This window comes from Pogoniulus pusillus, chromosome 31 (assembly GCF_015220805.1).
Source record: "Pogoniulus pusillus isolate bPogPus1 chromosome 31, bPogPus1.pri, whole genome shotgun sequence".
Classification (NCBI taxonomy): domain Eukaryota; kingdom Metazoa; phylum Chordata; class Aves; order Piciformes; family Lybiidae; genus Pogoniulus; species Pogoniulus pusillus.
Genome location: NC_087294.1, coordinates 7,893,052 through 7,916,657, shown reverse-complemented (window position 1 = coordinate 7,916,657; position 23,606 = coordinate 7,893,052). Strand labels below are relative to the sequence as shown.

Here is a 23,606-nt window from a genome sequence, read left to right as displayed (position 1 = left end):
AGAGACCAATGTCAGTTAGAATGCAATTCAGGACCGTGGGGAGAGCTTGTCAGGCTGCCCTAGCATGTCTGAGGAAGGAAAGCCCACCAAGCATGGTCACAGAGTGGCTAGGTCAACTCTCCCTACAGCACGGTCTTGCAGTTTCTCCTGTTCTTCCAGTAGCCCAGGCTAGAGTAGAAAATCTCCTTGGTTTACATGCTTCTGAGAGCCTTTTTTCTCCAGCTGACATTTTACATACTTGATCCCTGCTCAAAGCAGGGAGTTGCTTGTAAATTCAGAGGAAAAAGAAATGCACACTAATAGTGCTTGTAGGAGTTTGGCTCTGTGCACTCTTTTGTTTAGGAAGCTCACAATACAGCTTGCTTCTGAGGATTAGAAAATAGCAGTACTGTGATTCTAATGATGCAGGTTTGATTTCTGCATTTCTGCTTCAGTGTGAGTGTCATTAGGACTAGATCTCCAGTTTTCTAGAACTTGAAAGCTTTTCATGACAGGCAGTGTCAGCAAATTGTGTTTGTATCAGGTGGTGGCTGCACCACATGAAATCCCACTGTAATCTCTGGAACTCACTGCCTATGGAAGCATGTTTGCTGCTTTGTTTGAGGGCACAGATCTCAACTTTTAAATCTTAAAAGCTCATTACAGCTAAAAATAGCTCTTGTTTATATTCCAGAATAGTTTCAGATAGAGAAACTTTAGCTCTAAGATTTGAATTAATCTGTTTTTCATGTAAGAGCCTGTAAGTTCAGATGGAGCAAACTGGTGTAACTGAAGTCAATGAAGCTATGATGATGTGAGACTTGGGCACATTCTCACTGAGATTTTTGGTTACTGGTTCATGAACTGCATATTGCACTAAGGTACAGTAATGGCAATGCATTAATCCCTTGGAAAAGTGACTTTTTGGTTTAACACCCCATTTGAAACTTGGAAAGGTTCTGGTTGGGCCTACAGCTCCATCCTACTTTCCACCTTTCAGTCATTAAAGCTTCTGGACCAGGGTCTGTAGCATTGTCTAAATGACCAAGCCCTCAGTAGTGCAGTGTGTGACTAATGGCAACACGCAGCACCCGTGTACAGATAAGGGCTCTCACGAGTCTCATGACTTCTTCAATTAGATTCTGTTCTCTTACTCACAGGCTCTTTGAAGATGCTGCTGACAAGTTAAACTTGATGGCACTGGCAGGCTTCCTTTACCAACTCAAGAAGGCTTCTCAGGCCCAACTTTTCCATTCAGTCACAGATACAGTCGATTACTCCCTAGCAATGCCAGGTAAATCACCTCAGCACCTCTCACAGAGCTCTGGGTTTCATGTACAACTGTGCTGCTTACAAGGACCTGCTTTGTTTTCTTGCAGGTTTGCTTTTTCCTATTGAAATGGCAAGGTATAACTAAACCACAGTATTCAGTGTAATAAGAGCTTTCTGTAGGAGCAATTAAAAATCTCCAGAAAAGGCTGAGCACTTTTTTTGGCTGATGACCACATCCACACCTGCCATGAAATAATTTGGGGGACATTCATTTGCTTCTTGGACTTAATGGGTGTAAATTATCCACAGAGATTTAACCACAGCAGCTCCATTTTAAGGCCCAATCCAGTAACTAAGTCACATAAATGAAGACTTAAGTTAGACATTTGACAGTGTGATAACCTCAGTGTTCAGAAAATAATGTGAAATATAGCAATAGGGTTTGTCCTGATTGATTTCCCCCTGCAGAATGGAGCATATACCTTAGGGTACAAAGCCTGTAAACTGTCCTTTCCATCACTGTCTCAAGTAGAGCAGAAGAATCAGACCCAAAGGAAAATAATGTGCCCTCAGAAGTTGTATTAGTCATGTGGGTTTTGTTCTGTCCTGTGGCAGGTGTGGATTTTATCTGGTATATGTCTCCAATTTAATCAGTTTCACTTCTCCCTGAAGTGCTACTTGTCATTTTCTCAGTGTGACACTTCTTCATTTCTTGCTCTTGCTTATCTCCAGACCTCAACATTAGTTACTTTATTTTTAATAAATAGCTATCCTTTTATCATTTATGTAGTAGGCAGTCAATGGGAGTTAGTAATAATGACATTAAAATTAGAGCAATTAATTGAACTATATATATATATATATAGTGTGCTGTGCCCCCAGTTACATCTTTCATTACAGATAAAAGCACTGATGTATTTTAAATGGGACTGAAATGTCTTTCCAAATGTTCTGAGAGCAACAGAAGATGAATTTCTTTCACTAGCAAATAATGAGTGTTACTGGCTGGGGAACAGGAAAGAATTTTCTCACATTCCCTGGTTTGTATCCTTTGCTTGATAAGAAATGCAAGGAACTAAGTTGCAGTTTATATTCTTCCCTGTAGATGTCCTCAAAGCTTTTCTGTACTACTTTTCCAAGCCTCTGTCTTTAAAATGTTTGCCAAGAAAACCCAAAAAGTTGTTCTTAAAACTTGACTGAGTCTCCTCTTCTTTAACCTGTACAGGCATAGGCAGTGTTTTATGTAGACTCTTATTTTCCTGCCTTTTTTTTTCCTCCACCACTCTCCCCACACCCTGACTTAGTGCTAATAATAACCTGGTTTAAATTCCAATTTAGACATCTAGTGCTGGAGTAGCTACTCTTGCTTGGCTTCTGACTATTTTCTTGTACTTTCTTGTAGGTGAAGTAAAGTCCACTCAGGACAGGAGAAGTGCACTTCACTTGTTCCGACTTGGTGATGCCATGCTCAGAATTGTGAGGAGTAAATCTCGCCCATTGCTCCACCTCATGCGCTGCTGGAGCCTGGTTGCACCTCACCTTGTAGAGGTAGGAGTGGGAGAGAAAACAGTACTTTAAGCTGCTCAAAGTCTGCCATCTCTTTCCATGGCAGTACTTTCACATTTTCATTGAAAGAGTGACTAGGAGTCTATGGTCACATTAGTGGTGAGTCTGGTTTTAGGGTTCAGCAACATAAAAGTTTGTCACTGTGCTGATTTGAGGTTAATTGCAATATTTTAATGAGAGAAATTAGAACATTGGTTGTGATGAAGTCTGTATTATTCATTGGTTTGCTGAGAGGGATAAAAAGCAGAATGTAAACAATTTGCCCTACTTTGTTCTGGGACGCTGCTTCCTTTCACTTCTCCTTTTGCTTCTCCTTTGCTCCACTTTAGTATCTTCCACTAACCTTGGCTAAGCAGAAAACAAGTAAGCTTTGCTGGTTGTTTTGGTTTCTGTCTGGGAAGGAAGAAAGAGAGAAAGAGGCTTTGAGCCCCTTCTGGACACTTTCTTTGTCCAGGAGGGAATTCGGATTTCTGTATTATTTCTTATTGTATATCACAGAATCACAGAAACAATCCAGTTGGAAAAGACCCCCAGGATCATCAAGTACAACTGTTATCCTTACTCTACAAACTTCACACTTAAACCATATATTTACAAGTATTTGTAACCATATATAATTGCAAATACTTGTAAATACATTGTGCATATGTGCTTGTAAATTTTGTTTTGCTGTAAATAACAGCTTCATCTTGCTTCCAAGCCATCCAAGCTGGTCTGGTAGATTTCCCTGGGCTGGGAGGTGGGGAAGTTCCTAACTCACCACACTCACTACAAGCAAATTTTTTGCTTGGACAAACTCTAATACTCTTCCTTTCCCTGCAGGCTGCCTGTCATAAGGAAAGACATGTGTCTCGGAAGGCTGTCTCCTTCATCCACGACATCCTTACTGAAGTGCTGATGGACTGGAATGAGCCTTCTCATTTTCACTTTAATGAGGCACTTTTCCGCCCGTTTGAGCATATAATGCAGCTAGAACTGTGTGATGAGGATGTCCAAGACCAGGCAAGTCAGCCCTGATGAGGGTGTTTGTATCAGGCTTACCACATATGTCCATAAGAAGGGTAGTCTCCAGAGTGTACTTGGCCCACTTCAAGGGTTTCCCAAATGCCCTTCAAATGATGTCCCTTCATCACTTTCAAGGGATCAGGAAGGCTCTATCTAAAACAGCATTGGGGTAGAACACCAAGATGATACACCTGGCTTTAAAGCAAGTGAATATTTTTTCTGCTATCTAAAAAAACCCCAATGACAATATATTAATGTATACTGACATAGTGAAATCCAAGCATGTGTTTAAAGCCAGCCTCATTTCTTCTGAAGGTCCACCTATGTATCAGGGTTTTGATTTTATTCTCTTAACCTCGTCTACTGTTTTCAGGTGGTCACCTCTATAGGGGAGTTGGTGGAAATGTGTTCTACTCAGATCCAGTCAGGATGGAGACCCCTGTTCAGTGCCCTGGAAACAGTGCATAGCAGCAGCAAGTCAGAGGTTAAAGAGTACCTTGTAGGAGAATACTCTATGGGTAAGGACTCACTGTACTGGCTGTTTCAGATGTGCTTTTGTTTCCCTGCCTTATTCCTGGGGACGCAGTAACTAACTCAATAGACTTCAGTGCCCTACCTGAACCGTGGCAGGTAGCAGTGGCACTACAATACTCCACAACCATAGTGAACTATCTGGTTTGTTACTAGGGATGAGAAGGAATGCAGAGGTATTGTTCTGACTTTTCATCCTTTGGATTCTGACAAATGAGTAGAATGAGAAAGGAAAGTTTCAAACCTCCTTGAATATTTTTGAGCAACACTGTAGTGCAGGACTGAGCTTGGCTGAGCACCTGTTCTGCTAGAGGAAGGAAAGCATGCTGTATCAATCACCATGTCTCACATGGACTGTTCATACTCTGTGAAACCCATTGCTCCTATACATCAAGGTAACCTAGTGTGATAATCTAGGCAAGTGCTTGCCCAGGCACAAGGCCGAATTCAAATTGTGAGTGCTATTACAAGCCATGTTTGCTGTAAGAATGATTCTGCATCCCTCACAGAGATGCCTGCTTGTATGGAAACTGGGTAATTTGGAAAGATCTCTTTAATGTGTACTTTTGCCCCACTGGAAGGTGTTTTAAAATGTTATAAGTCACGGGGAAGAGATAAGGTTTTCTTCCTAGATTTTGTCTTTCAGATCTGTTATGATCAATAGCAAAATGCAAGCGTGTACAGCTTGTGAGGACTGATAATCTACTTAAGAGAAACAAGGCTGTTTCATTACTATATAGGCTGAATATTTTTCCACATGGGTGCTATCATCTTGGCAGTTATCAAGAACTAAACCACAGACCTCCACCAAAAGATGTGTTGGCTACTGGTTCAAGAGCTCCAATCTGCCCCTACCATTTGAGCAGGCATAAACTGGTATCTTTCATGCAAAAGGTAATGGAGCGATTCTGTATTAATTCCTATGAAGGGCAGCACAACTTACCTCAGGAGCAGCAGATTTTACTTCTAAAGTCACTTCTCTCTCTGCCCAGAATATAAGATTCTGCAGATTCAGTTAAGTTGTTGAAAAACTGTTGGAAAAATCACATTGATAGGGGTTGGAGAAGAGTTCTCATCTTGCTGTTCTTGCAGGGAAACGCCAGGCTCCCGTGTTTGATGTCTTTGAGGCATTTCTAAATACAGACAGCATCCAAGTCTTTGCCAATGCTGCCACCAGTTACATTATGTGCCTTATGAAGTTTGTCAAAGGACTGGGTAAACATTTTTATTTTTCCTTTTGTCCTATTAAGTTAGGAAATATCAAACTTGGTCCTGCAGAAAAGGAAAATTCAGTTATGTTATAGGTAGTACAGTAGGGAAGAGAGAGGCAGTGAAGAAACTGACTCCAGAATGCTTCAAAAAATAAAATCAAGAGCAAGGGATTCTTTCAGAAATATTTTTAACACTATCAATTCAAGTTGCCATAGCAATGGGACCAGGTGTGTCAAGTCAGGATGACCCTGCAGAGTCACTGTGGTGCTTTACCAAACTCCAGAACAAAGGTAAATGATGTTGGGTCATTCTGCCCCTATGTTCATGCTCTCTGGCTTGCCTTGATCGTTGCAGCTTGACTCTTTTCATTGAACTATGACAGTAATTTATTTGTTTCACTTATGTGAACTGAAAAACTTCTACTCACTGGTAAAAGTAGGTGCTTTTTAAATATGTATATTCACATAGGTATCTGGAGCTGTAAGCAGCTCTCTTTGATTTAAATGAACCACCTAACTGCAGCAAATCCAGTCTTTAATTTACTTTTCTCTTATTAAGCTATTTCAATGAGGGAAGAATTCAGCTTGTGTGATGGCAGACCAGAACTGTAATTATTACTACAAAAGACTGGATGAGGCACTTAGTGCCATGGTCTAGTTGATTGGATAGGGCTGGGTGATAGGTTGGACTGGATGATCTTGGAGGTCTCTTCCAACCTGGTTGATTCTATGATTCTAGACAAGACAATCAAATTTACAGGTCCAGTACCAGCAGAGAGAACTCATGTTTCATCTGGAGAACTTTAAAACCCTTCTTAGGTTTCTTTAGGTTCTTTATTTTGATAAGTTTGTCCACTTTCTGGTTGCATGTCAAAAAGTAAAGTCTCTCTTTTGTACTTTGGGATATTTTGGTACTGAGCAATTGCAAATATATTATGCATTTTATATGCATTTTAACATAAAACTAAAGGATTCAAACTTCACTTCCTGGCTTGGCTGATCTCAGTAGTAAACAAGACTTTAAAATATATTTTGGAGGGAATAGTTAAGGGCATTACAAAAAAAAAACATAAATAAATGTAGTGAAAGGAACATAAAGTAAGATTTAATACAATTATTTAATATTTATCTTGTGGGCTTTGTGAGGGGAATAGCTTTTAAAGCAATAAAATGTTAATGTGCATAGGCATTTAGTAAAGTTTCAGCTTTGGCACTGAATGAGAGGTATTTGGCTAAACTGGAAAATGGCTATGAGCCAAACACTCTGGGGTGGGCAGAGACCTCTGGTTGAGGGAGAGAAAAGAGATTGTGCAGACAGGGAAAAGAGAATGAATGCAGTTATCTAGGGAGCTCTGCAACAGGATGCCTGGGGAATGATCTGCTTATTTAATATGCCAAGTGAAGCTGACCTAAAAGCATGAGGCTGCTGATGGCACAGTGTTAGTAATACCTGTGATACAGAGCCACTAGCACCTGAGGGCATGCAGTTGAAACTGTAAGACCTTGACACTTGAAGTAGACAGCATAGGGAAATATTCACAGTATCACAGTATCACCCAGGTTGGAAGAGACCTCACAGATCATCAAGTCCAACCCTTTACCACAGAGCTCAAGGCTAGACCATGGCACCAAGTGCCACGTCCAACCTTGCCTTGAACTGCCCCAGGGACAGCGACTCCACCACCTCCCCGGGCAGCCCATTCAGTAAACTAAAAGGAAGAACTTGTGGTAAAAGATTTTTCAAGGGCACTGGAGTGCAGATTAAAAGATAAAAAAATGAGTGTATAACTGAGAAAATAGTTCATACACCCATGGAAAGAAATTACATGAGTATGACAGACAGCTGTAAGGTATTGTAAGAGCTCCCACAGGCTTTAGCAAAGGGTTATTGAACAGGCATGTATTTTTTAAAGCATTTATTTGTATGAAAGTCCACGTCTAATGTGTTACTTTCTTATCCCCAGGGGAAGTAGATTGTAAGGAGATGGGTGACTGTGTGCCAGGATCAGGATCTGCATCTACAGACTTGTGCCTTCCCGCGCTTGATTACCTCAGGAGATGTTCTCAGGTATAATGAACAATCGTGTACAGGTGCTAACCTGGTCTAGGAAAGAGTTCTAACCTCAATGGTTAGAGAGTTTGCATAAACACAACAGAATCTGTGCTAAGTCTGTGGTAATAACCTGTGCTGCCAGATGCAGAGTGGTGATCTGAAGGAATCTCATACCTTCTAGACCAGCTAACAGTGGGAAAGCTGAAGAGATAAAAGCAGTCAGACCCAAGAAGCATGTGGGAAAACATGATGTTAAAAACCCAGTAGTAACATATTCAAAGCTGTATTAATTCATACTTAAACAACTGCTGTAAACAGTATTGAGAACAAAGGAAAAAAAAACCCAAAACATTACAAACAACCCTGAGAATTCTCAGATCTCAAGAAGAACAAGAGTTTACACCCTCTAAAATGCATCAGCAGCTTATCTGTACCATGAAGACATATCTGAAGCTCAGGGCAAATCTCTAACAATTAGAATGCTGGCATGTTTCCTGTAATCTCCTAGCACACAGCACAGATTATTATCCAGGGATAACAGGATGGCTTTTGCCTGATTTCATAATACTGTATTTCTGTAGTACCTGCAGGTCTTTTTGTTGGACCCAGGCCATGCTTTCTCTGGGTACAATGCAAATGTATAGCAAAAGATGGCTGAAAAGACTTAATATCTAAATTCAGAGATAATGGGTAGATTGAGTACACAGAAGAGAAGAATGAGGCAGTTCAGAATAATAAACAGCAGCCATAAGAAACTCTGCTTGCTATCTTGTTCACATAAAAAACCCATAGTGAATATCTCTATGTCTATTTGATGTATATACTACCTAAACACTACTACATCACTCTACCTCATCCTTACAAATCCCTGTCTGCAGTGAGGCTGAAGTGTTTTCTCCCCTTTAAAAGAAGCAACCATTTTCATCTTGTTTATACCTTTTAATTTGCCTGTAGAATAGGAACACCTGAAGAAGAAATCAAGTCAGTATATTGCAAAGACAAGTTTTTCTTTAGAAGGGCCTGGTAAAAGGCTGATAGCATCCCAGCTATAGCACAACTCTGCAAAGTTTGTATTTGCTGTGTAATGGACAACCCAGGCAAAGCAGCTCTGAAATAAACCTGTACAGGTTCTGTCATCAGTATTTACACAGACTTTCAGAACTCTAAATTATTCTGCACACACTGATGGAGCACCTTAGATCACAGGTGCCATCAGTAAGCAGTGACACTGATTTGTCACAAAGGAGGAGGGCACACACTCCCTTCCTAAAAATGTGTTATTACATTGCTTTTCTCCCTCTCTTTTCTCACCCTAACCCCTTGCTAATGAAGAGAAGACTTCTGGGCTCTAGTTGTGTTGCTGGATGAACAGAAAAGATGCTGACAATATGCTTTCATAGCTTTGCTCTTATTTTACAGACCTGTTTTATCACATACAACTTGTACAAACTTTCCCATACGTACTTACCTTCCTGGGTTTTTCTTTCTCTTCCCTGCCAAGTTGTTAGCCAAAATCTATACAATGCCCTTGAAGCCCATCTTCCTCAGCGGCCGTCTGGTTAACTTGCCCCGCAGAGTGCAGGAGCAGTCAGCCAGCAGTGAGGATGGCATGGAGTGCATCCTTTCTGACTTCGATGATGACACTGGTAAGTGCACTGAAAGCAGAGAATGTGGACTTAATCAGCAACAGAACAAGGGGACACAGTCTCAAGTTGTGCCAGGGGAAGTATAGGCTGGATGTTAGGGGGAAGTTCTTCCCAGAGAGAGTGATTGGCATTGGAATGGGCTGCCCAGGGAGGTGGTGGAGGCACTGTCCCTGGCGGTGTTCAAGCAAAGACTGGATGAGGCACTTAGTGCCATGGTCTAGTTGACTGGATAGAGCTGGGTCCTGGGTTGGACTGGATGATCTTGGAAGTTTCTTCCAACCTGGCTGATTCTATGAATTGCTTCTTCCACTCATCACTGTCAATTTTTCCTACTGCTGACAGCAAAAAACTTCAGCCTGTAAGAAAGCTGGGGAGCGACTTTTTGGGATGTCAGTTAGTGACAGGACTAGGTGGAATGGAGCAAAGCTAGAAGTGGGTAGATTTAGATTGCATGCTAGGAAGAAATTCTTCACCATGATGGTGGTGAGACTGGAACAGGTTGCCCAAGGAGGTGGTGCAGGCCACATCCATGGAAGTTTGTAAGGCCAAGCTAGATGTGTCTTTGAGCAATCTGATCTACTGTGAGGTGTCCCTCACCATGGCAGGGATGTTGGAGCTAGATGATCTTCGAGATCCCTTCCAGCCCTGACAATTCTATGATTCTACTGTCTCCCTGTTGTCTGTACACCCACAGGTATGCACAGAGTGTGGAAGTGCAGGTCATGTTACCTTCTTTATGTTAAAAAATGCAGCTCACATATGAGAAAAATACAACTCCTCTCCTGGGACAAGATAACATTAATGAATTATCCTGATATTCATAACAACCATTATGCAATTCTGAGAAATAACACAAAAATACTTTCTAGTCCACAGCTGAAGTATGGAGTGAAAAACTTTTTCACACTGGTATTGGCAGGCCTGCCTTCAACACTAGAAAAGATCAATGTTGAGTTAGAGTTTGGAAACATATTCAAACAAGCATTCTTTTTCTTTCTAATCCAATTTCCTGTGGTCTGGTGAATGGAACAGTGCATTTCTAAAGCACATACCAAGTGCTGTGACCTCCAGAGAAACAAGCAGCATTTGTCTCCTGCTTATTTGTGTGGCTTATATAGGTTGTGGATTAATTAGGTGTTTAAACTAGATCTGTGTAGAGAGGAATGTAGACTTACTGCTTTTGGACTCATGATGGCCCTTTGAAGCAGTACAGTCATTTCTGAATACCTGCACTTTGAACTGTTCCAGCCTGGCTAGCTCCAGCCAGGCAGAAAGGAGGCTGACTGCAATGCAGTTCATTCCCATGCCTCAACAGAATGACTCTTGGTACCTACTTTTATCTGTGCTCTTCTATCACATTTATTTTCCTGTTCCAGTGCTACTCTGAATAAAGGAGAGAAAAGCTGCTCCTTCAGTTAGTCAAACCACAGGTCCTAGTTTTTGGTGCTAGGTTGTTTGGTTGGTTGGTTTGGATTTTTAATACTTTTACTTTCATCTTTCTGTATTTGGTTTTTGAGGGTTTTTTCCTCTCTAGAGATTTTAGAATGTTCACCTGGGACGTAGGATACCCAAGTCACTGAAGACTGCTTTAAATCAGGCTTAGGACTTGACCTAGGGTCTCCCCATTTCTGGTGAGCAGCACTTGCCTACTGTTCTGAAAAGGCTCTGTGTATTTGTGCTATTTCCTTATCCAGAAACATCATTAAAGTCTGTATGACTCCAAACAATGTCATCCACACATACTGCCCTGTGGAAGTGGTGTGAATAAATAAATGGTCAACGCAGATACTAAGGAATGATTTCCCTGGTTTTCCTTTGACTCTCAGGAAGACTCTTGCAGGCAGCAAACCTGGTGCATCTTAAGGTTCCTTTGCAGCATTTCTTATTTCTTTTGGAACATAACTGGCCAGCAAGCATGAGCTCCCAGTGTCAGGGAAGATGGGCTTACTGGTGAGCTAAAGTCAAACCCATATTAGGCTAATAAAGCCATAGCCTTTTCAGGACACCGGACGCAAGAATGCAGGAGCATTCTGAGCATTACATGCAAGATCCCCTTCTAGTTAGTCATCCATAATGGCACAGGGAACTAGCAAGTACTTACTTGATTTGTGAAAAATTAAAGGGCAGCAGTTCCTAACTGTCTTCAAAATTGTATTGAAAACAATTTGTATCCCCAGAAGATTATGGGATGCATGTTGGCTAACATAGATACGAATTCAGTATTGCCTGTGTTATCCTAACTAACTGCTGTTCTGGTCATTGTCCAGCTCTGCCATATCCACATTCAATATTCTTCTTTCTGTGACCATGTCACATCTAAAGATGACCTGTGAGGTAGCCTGATGACACTTCATGAGGCGTTATTACTGTTGTCTTCTGAGTGCCAAACAGAGAGCCAGTTAAATTATGGCTAGTCACTTTAGGATCCTTACCTGAAATCATAACCTAAATCAGCACAGTCTGTTCTGAGAAGTATTTGCAATGCTAGGGAGAAGTGTCAAATGTTCCATTAAGAGCAAATAAGAACAAACTCCAGGGTTAAAGAGCCTGGACTAGTGGGAGTAATAAACTAGGAAAGAAGATGAAGACAAAGTGTATGTGGAGGAGGAAGAGTGGGGCAAAACACAAAAACGACTGAAATAGATACCATAATTTCAACATTTTGCTGCTGCCTGTGACCATTCCACAGCAACAGCACATGTGCAAGCACCCATGATCTTTTCAGTCAATTAATTTCTCAGCCTCCATCACTTTTGGAGTGCAAGTTTCCCCTTCAGTCAATGCATTATCTCTCTCAGAGTTTATAATCTTTCTTTCCTTACTTGTAGGCCTTATCAATGTCTGGATTATTCTCTTGGAAGAACTAACAATTGCCATATCCAACTGTCCTCGTCAGCACCAGCCTCCTACCCTGGATCTGCTCTTTGAATTGCTAAGGGATGTTGCCAAGACACCTGGTAAAGAAGGGGTTTGATAAAATATGAGCTAGTAAGGCCCTGACTCAAGCTTCTCAGAATCCTAAATTGCTCTTCTAGTGGTTTACTTCTGCTAGAGCTGCACACAGATGCTCTCAAGCACAGTGGGGTTTTCCTAAAGCATGATCTGTGTCAACAAAAGGCATCTTATAAGAGTAGGTTGAACACACTCTTACTGCATGAATTAAGAGGTGCAGTGCTCTATTGATGTCTTAGCCACAGAAAATGTTTGCCTGGTGTCCAGGAACTAGAAAAAGAAAATTATGCAGACCTGCTGGGAAAGACAGCAGGCAAACTGTTGGCCAATTGTTCATTCACTATCTCACAATTGGCTCCAAAGTGCTTTCCCTTCTCACCTCACCAAAAAAAGTTCCAGAATCTGCTTTCCTTAGCATCACTGCTGGCCTCAAGCTTGGAACAACCAAGCAAATTTACTGTGCGTGTAGCCTTTGTAAGCAAAAATGTACACCCACCACTGTGTTTATTTCAAGGCCCAGGATTTGGCATTTATGCAGTTGTACATCTTCTTCTTCCCACGATGTCTTTTTGGCTCCATCGGAGCCACGGTGACCATTCTTACTGGGATGTGGCATCTGCTAATTTCAAGCATGCAATTGGCCTTTCCTGTGAACTTGTAGTGGAGCACATTCAAAATTTCATACACTCAGGTATGTCATTTTGCTGTCATTTCTACTGAGTAACTACTTGGGGAGATATTTTTATTGATATTTTGCTTAGTAAAGCACAAAATAAAATGACCTAAAAAAAAAAAGGTTGAAAATTTCCATTTGTTTGGGAATTTTTGTCATTTTTTGGGGGGGTTGTTTTGTTTGGTTGGGTTTTTTTTTTCTTTCAAGACAAGATCTAGTATTATGAACAAAATGAACTTGTAGGAGACCTATGAAAGTTTAGTTTGGCTTCCTGCTCAGAGCAGGGTTGCCTCCTTCAAAATTAAATCATCACAGTTAATGCTTTCCAAAAGAAGATACTAAGACTTTGATCACAAAGAACTAAAATAACAGAAACAGGATCTAATTGAATTTCTCCAGTACCACTCAAATCCAGATATTTTATATTCTTAACAAAAAAAAGATTGTTCTTTATCAGCTTGAGATGTGTGTTTCAAATTAAACTCTAGTGACAGCTGCAGAAAAAGAATTTGGTTTTTCAAAGTCTCTGAATACCAGAAAAGGAAGCAAGACTGTGACATTATACTGAAAAGGCAATGATGTTCAAACCAGTCTCTGTCTTTTCCTTGTAGATATTGGCTATGAAAGTATGATCAATACTATGCTGAAAGATCTTTTCAAGTTGCTGGTAGCCTGTGTAGCAGAACCAACAGAAGTTATTTCCCGAGTTGGCTGCTCTTGTATCAGGTAAGGAGTTCTTCACTCTGTTAATGTATTTAAAATAGGGGTCTTGGTATCTTTGAAGATCTCGTGGACTGATTAACTTCACAGAATCACAGAGTGTGAGGAGCTAGAAGGGAACTCAAAAGATCATCCAGTCCAACCCCCCTTGCCAGAGCAGGATCACCTAGACCAGATCACATTGGAATGCATCCAGGGGTGGGTCTTGAATATCTTCAGAGAGGGAGATTTCACAACTCCAGGATCCCCCTGGGTAGCCTGTTCCAGTGTTCTGTCACTCTCACAGGGAAAAAAATCCTCCTCATGTTTCCATGGAACTTCCTGTGCCTTGGCTTCCCCCCATTGCCATGTCCTATCATTGGGCACCACTGAGCAGAGCCTGACTCCATCCTCTTGGCACTCTTTACATATTTGTAAACATGAATGAAGTTGCCCCTCAGTCTCCTCCTCTCCAAGCTAAAAAGCCTCAGCTCCCTCAGGCTCTCCTCATAAAGAAAATGTTTTACTCCCTTCATCATTTTGTGGCTCTGTGCTGGACTCTTTCAAGCAGGTCCCTGTGGTCCTTTTTGGAATTGAGGAGCCCAGAACTGGACACAGTAGTCCAGATGTGGTCTCACCAGGGCAGAGTAGAGGGGGAGGAAAACCTCTCTCAGCCTACTAACCCCAGCCCTTCTAATACACCCCAGAATGGCCTTGGCCACCAGAGCACATTGCTAACATATCAAGAGACATCTACAATATACCTCTCTCTTGTTATCTTAGTAACAAATGTTAGACTTAGTAACTTTTTCTTGCTGTTTTCAGTCTGCTTGAGAACCTCTGGTTTTAGGCATTATTGTGATTCTCATAAAAAGCAGGTGACAGCTAAATACTTACATGCAGTTGGTCAGTAATTAATTCTTAGGAAGATAATGAAGGGTCTTTTTAGTTGGAATTCACAGGTATTTAGAGGTAATGAAGATCTTTCACAGTCTTCAGGCCTGTGGTGATAGGACAAGGGGCAGTGGTTTTAAGTCAGAGAAGAGCAGATTTAGACTAGGTGTTAGAAACAAGCTCTTTACCATGGGGGTGGTGGAACACTGCAACAGGTTGCCCAGGTAGTTGAGTATTCCCTGGAGTTATTCAAGCTCGGACTCAACAAGGGTCTGAGCAACCTCATCTAGTAGAGGATGTCCCTGCTGACTGCAGGGGGCTTAGACTAGATGACCTTTGGAAGTCCTTTCCAATCTAGACTCTATTTAGCCACAATCAAAATAAACACTGCATTATATATTTTACAACATGTGGCTCTTGCCCTGGAAAATGACAACTGAAAGAGAACAGGAAAAGGGTGGAGGGGAGTGAAAACTACAGTGTAATGACAGAAATAGTTCAGGGCACCATCTGATTGGATATCATCAGCTAACTACCCAGTAGGCCTTTTGTTCTGTTTTTAACCTTCTTTCATTACAAGTAAGAGTTGGGTCGTTCATGCTGTGACATGGTAACGTTTCCTTGTGTCATTGCAGATACGTGTTAGTAACAGCAGGGCCTGTTTTCACTGAAGAGATGTGGAGGCTTGCATGTTGTGCCTTGCAGGATGCATTCTCTGCCACTCTGGAGCCAGTAAAGGTAAATTGTCTTTTTATAGACAGTCAAAATGTAATCACGCTAATTTTAGACTGACTAACTTTAGACAGGTTGCTTTTTGGTTTTACAGAAAAGGGTCTGTGTACAGAGCCCAGGAAAGCAGCATAAGGGTTATGTGGTGGCTTTTGTTATTGTGTCAATTCACCAGGAAAGGTGTTGGATCAACAATGGAGATTGAAGTCTTTTTTCTAAACAGATAGAGACCACACTAGTTGCTAACAGTCCAACTTACCCTAAGTTGCCCTGCCAGTGTGAAATTAGAAGAGTTAAGTAGATGAAAATTTGCCTTTTATCGTAGAATCAAATAGGTTGGAAGAGACCTCCAAGATCATCCAGGCCAACCTAGCACCCAGCCCTACCCAATCAACCAAACCATGGCACTAAGTGCCTCATCCACACTTTGCTTGAACACCTCCAGGGACAGCAACTCCACCACCTCCCTGGGCAGCCCATTCCAATGCCAATCACTCTCTCTTTGAAGAACTTCCTCCCAACATCCAGCCTATACCTTCCCTGGCACAACTTGAGATTGGTTAAAACTAGACAGAAGACAAAGTTGCTTACTTGATCCTATAGCTTCATGTTCCTTATAGATTATGTCTCAGCTTGCTAGCCTTTTTGTGACAAAAAAATTCCTGTTATCACAGGCCAGAGTATATAAATTGAAATGTCTTTGCATCAGATGTATCCCAGCAGGGCTAGAGAGGTGTCCCCCTGCACTCAGCTCTGGTGAGGCCACACCTCAGATAATGTGTTCAGTTTTGGGACTTCATTGCAAGAGAGATGTTGAGGTGCTGGAGAAAGTGCAGAGGAGGGCAACAAAGCTGTGAAGGCCTGGAGAATAAATCTTATGAAGAGCGACTGAAGGAGCTGGGGCTGCTTAGTTTGAAAATGAAGAGACTGAGGGGAGACCTCATTGCTGGCTGCAACTACCTGAAAGGATATCATGGAGAGGCTGCTGCTGGTCTCTTCTCACAGGTTAATTTTGTGATGGAAGAGGAGAGGGAATAGCCTCAAGCTGTGACTGGGTAGGTTTAGACTGGACATTAGGAAAACTTTTTCACAGCAAATGTGGTCAGGCATTGGAATGGGCTGCTAAGGGGATGATTGAGTCACCAACCCTGGATGTGCTTAAAAGTCTTTTGGATGTGGTGCTTGGGCATAAGATTTTAGGGTGCACCTTGTAGAGTAGGGATAGTGGTTGGACTTGGTGATCCAGAGAGTCTTTTCCAACCGGAATGTGTCTGTGAATCTGTGAAATGCCAAATAGCAGGTGACTGTCTGGTGGCAGCTGTCCTCATTTGACACACAGTGAAACTCTGACGTTGTGTTTCTCTGTAGAACCTGTTGGGCTATTTCCACAGTGGCTCTGAGAGCTTTAGTGGAGATGCCTGTGAAGTGAAGGTGGCAGCTCCCTCCCTCTCGCCAAGTGCTGAAGCTGAATACTGGAGAATCAGAGCCATGGCACAACAGGTACTGACCAATGCTTAGGGGAAGGCAGCCAACCTTACAAACTTGGGGCTTTTCTTTGTGGAAGTATGTCTTTACCACCACCTTCCTCACGAGCCCTACAGGTGAAGAATTCCTCATCACTATGCTAATATTTATTTGTCTAACAGTAGTATTAAGGAAAAAGTAAGTAAAAAACAGTAGTAAAAGCTCTGTAAGTAGGAACTAAGAATGCCTAGAGTGAGGGAAGATGCATAGGTACCTAAGATTGAGTGATGCCTGTTGTGTAATGTAGGTCTGGAAAATAACAACCCTAGTATACATCAGTAAGAGCAGTCCTGATAGAGAATGGGATATTTTAGTATCAATATCAATCTTCATCTAGAGTGTCTTATATAGTTCTGATTATTCTGTTAAAGAAGGATCAATTCATAGGAGAAAAAAATACACTAGAACAGAGGCTGTTGTATGAAACTAGACAAGCAAGGTTTGTTCAACCTATCATAGCAGAGTTTGAAAAGGAATGCAGTTTTTTTTCTCTATGAACACCTGGGTATAGAGTTAAGAGAAAAAGAAGAGTTACTGAGAATGAGAGGATAATGGCAATATTTAGCAAACAGTTTAAAACTCACCATTAACTCCTAATCAGCAGGGCAACCTTCTGAAGGTCTTTTTGACTACAGTGGAGGTTGTTCATTTTGTGAAAGAAGCTATGTGGTAGGTAACAAGTTCCTTGCAATAGAGCAGACTGAACTTAATGACCTGCAAGGTACTTAAAGCTGGAAATAGTGTATGGCAGGTTTCAGCATGGGAAAGCAGCTGGATTAAAACAGCCAAGAGGTGTTTGGTGAAAATTTCTGGCTTGAAGCTGCTTGAAAACCTGAGAGACAGACAGGGATTTATGCTCACAAATAATGTGGCAGTGGCAGACTTTGAATAGAAAAAAATGTTTTAAACTAAGATTTAAAGATACAGAACTCCAGAAAGCAGGAAATGAGGCATTTATACTTTTCTTGTAGAAAACCTAGCACTCCCTAAGTCCTGCTCAGTGGAGATTTGACACTACTAAGCTACAAAACAAAGCTGCAGCAACTGAGAGTTGTTTTCGTGCTTCCCACCCAAAGACTTGCAAGTCAGGTGTCTTGTATTCATGGCTGAAAATAATCCTTCCAACAACCAGCCCTCCTAGGTTCAACAGGCCAACTATGCAAACAGATCCTTGCCCATTACACACAGGTTCTGACAGTAATGTACAGGCAGCAGAAGCATGTTTTGGTGTTTGGTATTGTGCCTTATACAAGTTCAGAGAAGACGTCTGGCCTTTGCCCTGTGCTCTGCTGTGCATCTGAAGGTAGCCCATGGCTCTGAGGCTGTTTTAGCAGAGCAGTATGCTTCTTGGAAGGTCCTTCCAGGGGCATACCTTGCATTCTCTTCATCACTGCAAAACAAATCACCTTAATAGGTCTTTTACAATGCAGGAACTCCTACTCTTGCCCCCCCCCAAGGATCCAGTGCAAGCACTAAGCTGATTGTTTTATGTAACTCATTTTCTAGGTCTTCATGCTGGAGACTCAGTGTTCCCCAAAGACTCCCAGCAACAAGGAAGGGTTTGAACATGCCCAATCATGTGTGCTCATCATTGACCTGCCACCAGATAAGAAACCAAATGGGCATACCCAGAGAAGGTAAATACTGTGTCATTAAAAACAAGACAGAAACTATGTCAGGCTGGCAGAGATGTGAACAGGACCTGGCAAACCATGCCTCTCCATAGGTCTCATCCCAAAATATGAAACACAGTGATCAAATGAAAGTTAGGTTGTGTGGTGCAGGGATCAGTAGGTTACTACTGTCTACTCTCCATGCACTGCTGAGCAGACATGTGTAAGAGCTGTTACCAGTCTAGACAAGCCTGTGGCAAGGCTTGATGTGGCCCTCAGAAAGCTAAATAAGGGAGGGTCTTCTATGAGAATGCAAAATTGGTAGGTTACAACAAATGCCTGAGGTGTACATAAGATCACAGAAAGCCTTCAAGTAGAGGAAATGCAGATGAAACAGGAACATAATTCTCACAGGAAATAGTAGAGAAACCTTCACATAGGAAACCTTGAGACTCCTTAGAGTTAAAAATACCAGTTTGGAGAAAGCTTGGGAGCTGCTCTTTTGTTTGTAATGATATCTAACAAATGATGTCTGCTTCACTACTGGTATTTTAAACTCAGTATTACTGGATTAAGATAGTAAAAAAAAGTTGGATGCTTAAACTGGAGCAGTATAAATTGAAGAGACCACATCCAAAGCTACAAAACAAAGGAAATGTCCTTACTTGACACTTTGTTTTTGTGGAAGTCCTTCCATTTGTTGCCACCTCAGAAACTCGTGCGTTTGCATGACAATCTAATCCTGCCAAAAAATATTCCCTTTTGCTTGCACTCAGTTATTTAAACAACTACTGTAGCAGCAGTAAGGCAAATAAGTTGAGCTTTGCATTCAGAGTTTGTGTTTGCACTGCAAAGTCTGTGATACATGGCATGAAATTGTCTTTTACTAGATACCAAACCTGCTTCAAGCATTCTCATTCAGAACTAAACTATTCCTTGCAAGAAGGAGCCAGAATGTGATGATCCTTCTTTGGATGGACAGGAAGACAGACAATGCAAGATGCCTATTCTTACGCAGCCGTAGAGAGGTTTCCCCCAAGAGCAGGTGCTCTGTTACCATCAGAGAACAGGGCCTTGCAGAGAGACAAAGAAAGGTTGAGATCACTGTCTAAATCTGTCCTTTGTGGTGGGGAAATGTCTGCTTTATCCAAAATTTTGCAGGCCATTCTTGTTATAACCACTACAGAGCAAAAGCCTGGAGTACTGCCCTCTCATAGCACACAGACCATGCGGTCTGACAGCCTAAAGGTTACCCGAGTCTGGCTTGTCTTTCAACAACCAACCAAAGCTTGCAACTAACACAAACCCTGAATGCTCTCACACTGCCCTTTGTCTAACCAACTGCAGAAAGCATGTGTGCTGCTAGGCAAATGCTACCCCAGCAATGCTCATTTTTCACAGAAACGGGGCTCAAAAGTCCCTGTTTTGCACATTATTTGCTACAACAGTGCAGCAATATGCCAGTCCTGCATGCAACTAATTGTGGCCTTTCAAGAGTTCTCCTTTAAACTTAGTGGGGTTTCTCTTCTCCCTTTTTGCTTTTGTTTCCTTAATGCTGCATCGTTTCACAGGAAGCTGGGGTAAGGGAGCTTTTCTTCTTCCTAAAAAAAAAAAAGTAGTCATATGTTTCAATTTGAAACTTTGGGCAGAATTATTGTCCTTCACCAGCTTTGCATTGTGTAGTTCTGTACTCGTTTCTTTTGCAGTTGAACTGTACTTTAAACTGCCCTTGTACATTGCCCTTCTGGCTATCACAAGGAAAGCAGATCTTCTTCATTCTGATCCTGCTTCTGGAAGAGGATTAGTTTCTTGAAATCAATGCAATCACTCCTACAACTTTATACATGCTCTTAAGAGCTTTTCTGAGTCAGAGCCTGTAATGATTTTTACAGCAGAAAACTACTTCCCCATTAAAAAACTCCAATGTGTATTACTCATCCTGATTTTGGCACTGTCAGGTAACAAGACTACTAAACTTTACTGCTGTATCAACACTGACAGCTGTGATACAGTAAGGCAACTGGCATGGGTAAATAACTCAGGAAGCAGAGCTTTGTCTGAGCTATTTTCAATGTGGCACTTTTAAAACTGAGTTTTTATATGATTTCTCAGGCCAAAATCAGACCTTTGATTTGGGAATTTTGAAGACACTTGTAAAAGCTGTTTAATGAAAGCAGAATACTTGTTGCAACCAACAAAAAAATCAAAGACCTGCAATGGAGCATCTCATGGTACATAAAGATTTTGGTACTGCAAAGTGAAAAGTCTGTTCCTTGCTTGATAGCAGTGCTAATTAAATTGTAACCCATTATAGTTCTCTAAAGTCCAAACAAGTAGTACTACGTGTAGTAGAGCTCCACTGAAAACAAAACTGCTGTCATTTTACAGAGACTGTTTAAACAAATGCCTTAAAATAAGTTTCAGAGTTTATAATTTGAAATCTGTGAAATTTGAAAACCCTGTCCCCATTTTCTTCCTAGCCTGTCTTGTCTGTAAGTCTCTCAATGTTACTTACTGGTAAATGACCTGAAAACTGTGGCTGGAGGACTTTGCCATCCCTGGGCTTCCTGTGCAAATCCCAAATCAGTGAGATCTAGAACAACTCACAGCACCTCTAACAACAGCAGAGCTAAGAATCACTTAATATTGTATGTGAGAAGGGTTAGGAATAGATATTTCCTTTTGCTTTCAGCATTCACGTGAAGTCTTAAGATCAAACACCAAAAGGTGCCTTCAGCAAGACTTCAGCTTCTTTGCATGCTCCATTGCACTGCTGTTTCTGTAGATGTTTTTCTGTCAGCTGGTTAATTGGCTCCTTGTGGTTTATTTTTAAGAAGTATTCCTGGCATTGGTGGAAATAGAAACCCAGTAGTAAATTAGTTAGTAAATTTGTCATGGCAAAGGTAAGGTTGGCTGAAGTGCCAGCAAAGGAATTGTAAGGATGTTTCAGCTTAGCCAGACTTGAGCAGTAAAAACAGAAAATGTAAGCAGGGACCAATGGCAGAAAAGTTGCCCATCTTGTGTTGCCAAATGCCCTGGTTATAGCAGACTGTGGTACTGAAAGAACTTGCGGTACTTGGATGGCACAACACTGGAACAGGCTGCCCAGTGGGATTGTGGAGTCTCCCTCTCTGGAGGTATTTAAAACCTGCCTGGACATGTTCCTGTGGGATCTGCTCTAGGTGACCCTGCTCTGTAGGGGAGGTCGGACTGGATGATCTTTGAAGGTCCTTTCCAGCCCCTGACATTCTGTGGTTCTGCCATGAAACTGAAACTCAGACTACTTAATGCCTCGATGTTAGACTTCCCTGGGGACAAGGACAACAATTACAACAGAGCTTTTAATACCACCTCTGCACAAGTGCCATTTGTGTGCTCACTGTGGACAGTTATTTTTCTTAACCAGTGTGCCTTGTTTTCTAGGGAAGCAGTTGGAAAAGTAGCTGAGAGACTGTTCTAGACAACTTTTTCTTCCTCTATTGTTTTGTAACAAGGCTGTATAAGTTTGGCCTTTCATTTGCTTCTCTCACGTTAGGTTCTATAATACAAAGTATTTCTGCTCTTCTCCTAAAAAGTGCAGTGCAGAGTTTTCATTTTATATTATCTTTTTCTTTCCTGTGCTTGGTTTACCAAGTATTCCTTTCAGGACAATAGTGGTGAGCTTACTGTCCCACCAAGTACTGCTCCAGAATTTATACGACATCTTGCTGGAAGAATTTGTGAAAGGTCCTTCTAACTTCGAGGAGAAAATGGCAATACAAGTACCAGAAAATAAGTTGGCTGGTTTTCTCAGGTACATCTCCATGCAAAACCTGGCTGTTATCTTTGATTTACTGCTGGACTCCTACAGAACAGCCAGAGAGTTTGACACCAGACCTGGGTTGAAGTGTTTGCTGAAAAAGGTTTCTGGCATTAGTGGAGCTGCCAACTTGTATCGCCAGTCTGCAATGAGCTTTAACATCTACTTCCACGCTTTGATCTGTGCGATCCTGACAAACCAGGAGAACATCACTGCAGAGCAAGTGAAAAAGATCCTCTTTGAAGATGATGAGAGAAGCACAGATTCGTCACAGCAGTGTTCTTCAGAAGATGAAGACATTTTTGAGGAAACTGCCCAGGTCAGTCCCCCACGAGGGAAGGAGAAGAGACAGTGGAAGGCTCGGATACCATCTCTGAGTGTGCAGCCTATCAGCAACGCCGACTGGGGGTGGCTGATCAAGCGGCTCCATAAGCTCTGCATGGAGTTGTGCAACAACTACATCCAGATGCATTTGGACCTGGAGAATAATGTGGAGGAGGCTCCAGTGTTCAAAGGTGACTCTTTCTTTGTTTTACCATCCTTTCACTCAGAAACCTCCACCCCATCAACTGGAGGGCAGTCTGGGAAGGACACCCCATCAGAAGATGACCAGAGTCAAATCAGGGACCAGCTGGCAGACTGTCTGACACCTCGAGGAGGGAGTGGGGAAATGCTGCTGCTACCCCCTCCCCTAAGTCCTAAACCAGAGAAAAAAGAGCAAGCCAGGAAAAAAGAATGGTGGGAGAGTGCTGGCAACAAGATTTACACTATAGCCACTGACAAAACTATCTCCAAGCTCATGGCAGAATACAAGAAAAGAAAGCAGCAACAAGCTATGACATCCTTCACCAAAGAGGTCAAAGTGGAAAAGAAAGGGGAGTTCATGGGTTCAAGAGGGCCTGACTCACCCATACTCCAGCGGCCACAACATCTTATAGATCAAGGTCAAATGAGGCATTCATTCAGTGCTGGTCCTGAGATCCTGAGACAAGAGAAGAGACCACGCTCAGGATCCACAGTCAGCTCCCTGAGTATATCTATTAGGGATGCTGAGGCCCAGATACAGGTAGGACACATTTGTAGAATGCTAACAGTAGTAATAGTTAAAAAGAGACCTATTAATATTTTTACCTATTGTTTTTAGGAAAAGGATTCTAATCTCTTTGTTTAACGACAAAGAGGTCACTCTCATAAGGACTGAATATCTCAGCATTTAGCACCTGATTGTCCTATCAAAAAAAAACAACTAAGAAATCAGTCTTCAGGAAGGTGTTACCAGACATACACTAGCTGAGCTTCCAAGGGTATTTCTGAGACTGGGACCAAAGCTGTGCTTAGCCCTAAGAACTAATGACTTACAGTGAGCTCACTGCTCACTACTAAGGGCTCTAGCCTTAAGGGTTTTCAAAATGTCATGCTGCTTATCACAGTGCTTTTATTCTTAAGGGGTTTTTCATTAA

The 23,606-nt window shown here is 41.8% G+C and overlaps 1 protein-coding gene and 1 long non-coding RNA gene across 3 annotated transcripts in view; one reads left to right on the top strand and one right to left on the bottom strand.

Moving 5' to 3' along the window:
- ARFGEF3 (ARFGEF family member 3) overlaps positions 1-23,606 on the top strand; it is a 104,740-nt gene that overhangs the window by 73,689 nt on the left and 7,445 nt on the right. For both annotated transcript variants that reach the window (XM_064169355.1, XM_064169354.1), the window contains 14 exons: positions 1,140-1,273; positions 2,654-2,799; positions 3,640-3,819; positions 4,196-4,340; positions 5,446-5,568; positions 7,529-7,632; positions 9,119-9,263; positions 12,092-12,220; positions 12,730-12,906; positions 13,500-13,614; positions 15,117-15,219; positions 16,579-16,710; positions 18,241-18,371; positions 21,982-23,212. In XM_064169355.1, coding sequence (XP_064025425.1) covers positions 1,140-1,273; positions 2,654-2,799; positions 3,640-3,819; positions 4,196-4,340; positions 5,446-5,568; positions 7,529-7,632; positions 9,119-9,263; positions 12,092-12,220; positions 12,730-12,906; positions 13,500-13,614; positions 15,117-15,219; positions 16,579-16,710; positions 18,241-18,371; positions 21,982-23,212 — 2,995 coding nt within the window. The remainder of the gene's footprint in view (positions 1-1,139; positions 1,274-2,653; positions 2,800-3,639; positions 3,820-4,195; positions 4,341-5,445; positions 5,569-7,528; positions 7,633-9,118; positions 9,264-12,091; positions 12,221-12,729; positions 12,907-13,499; positions 13,615-15,116; positions 15,220-16,578; positions 16,711-18,240; positions 18,372-21,981; positions 23,213-23,606) is intronic.
- Positions 19,341-23,606, bottom strand: part of LOC135189228 (uncharacterized) — a 40,135-nt gene continuing 35,869 nt past the window's right edge. The window contains exons 2-3 of the long non-coding RNA XR_010307978.1: positions 23,055-23,128; positions 19,341-19,948 (exon numbers count right to left, since the gene is read on the bottom strand). This is a non-coding gene — a long non-coding RNA (uncharacterized LOC135189228). The remainder of the gene's footprint in view (positions 19,949-23,054; positions 23,129-23,606) is intronic.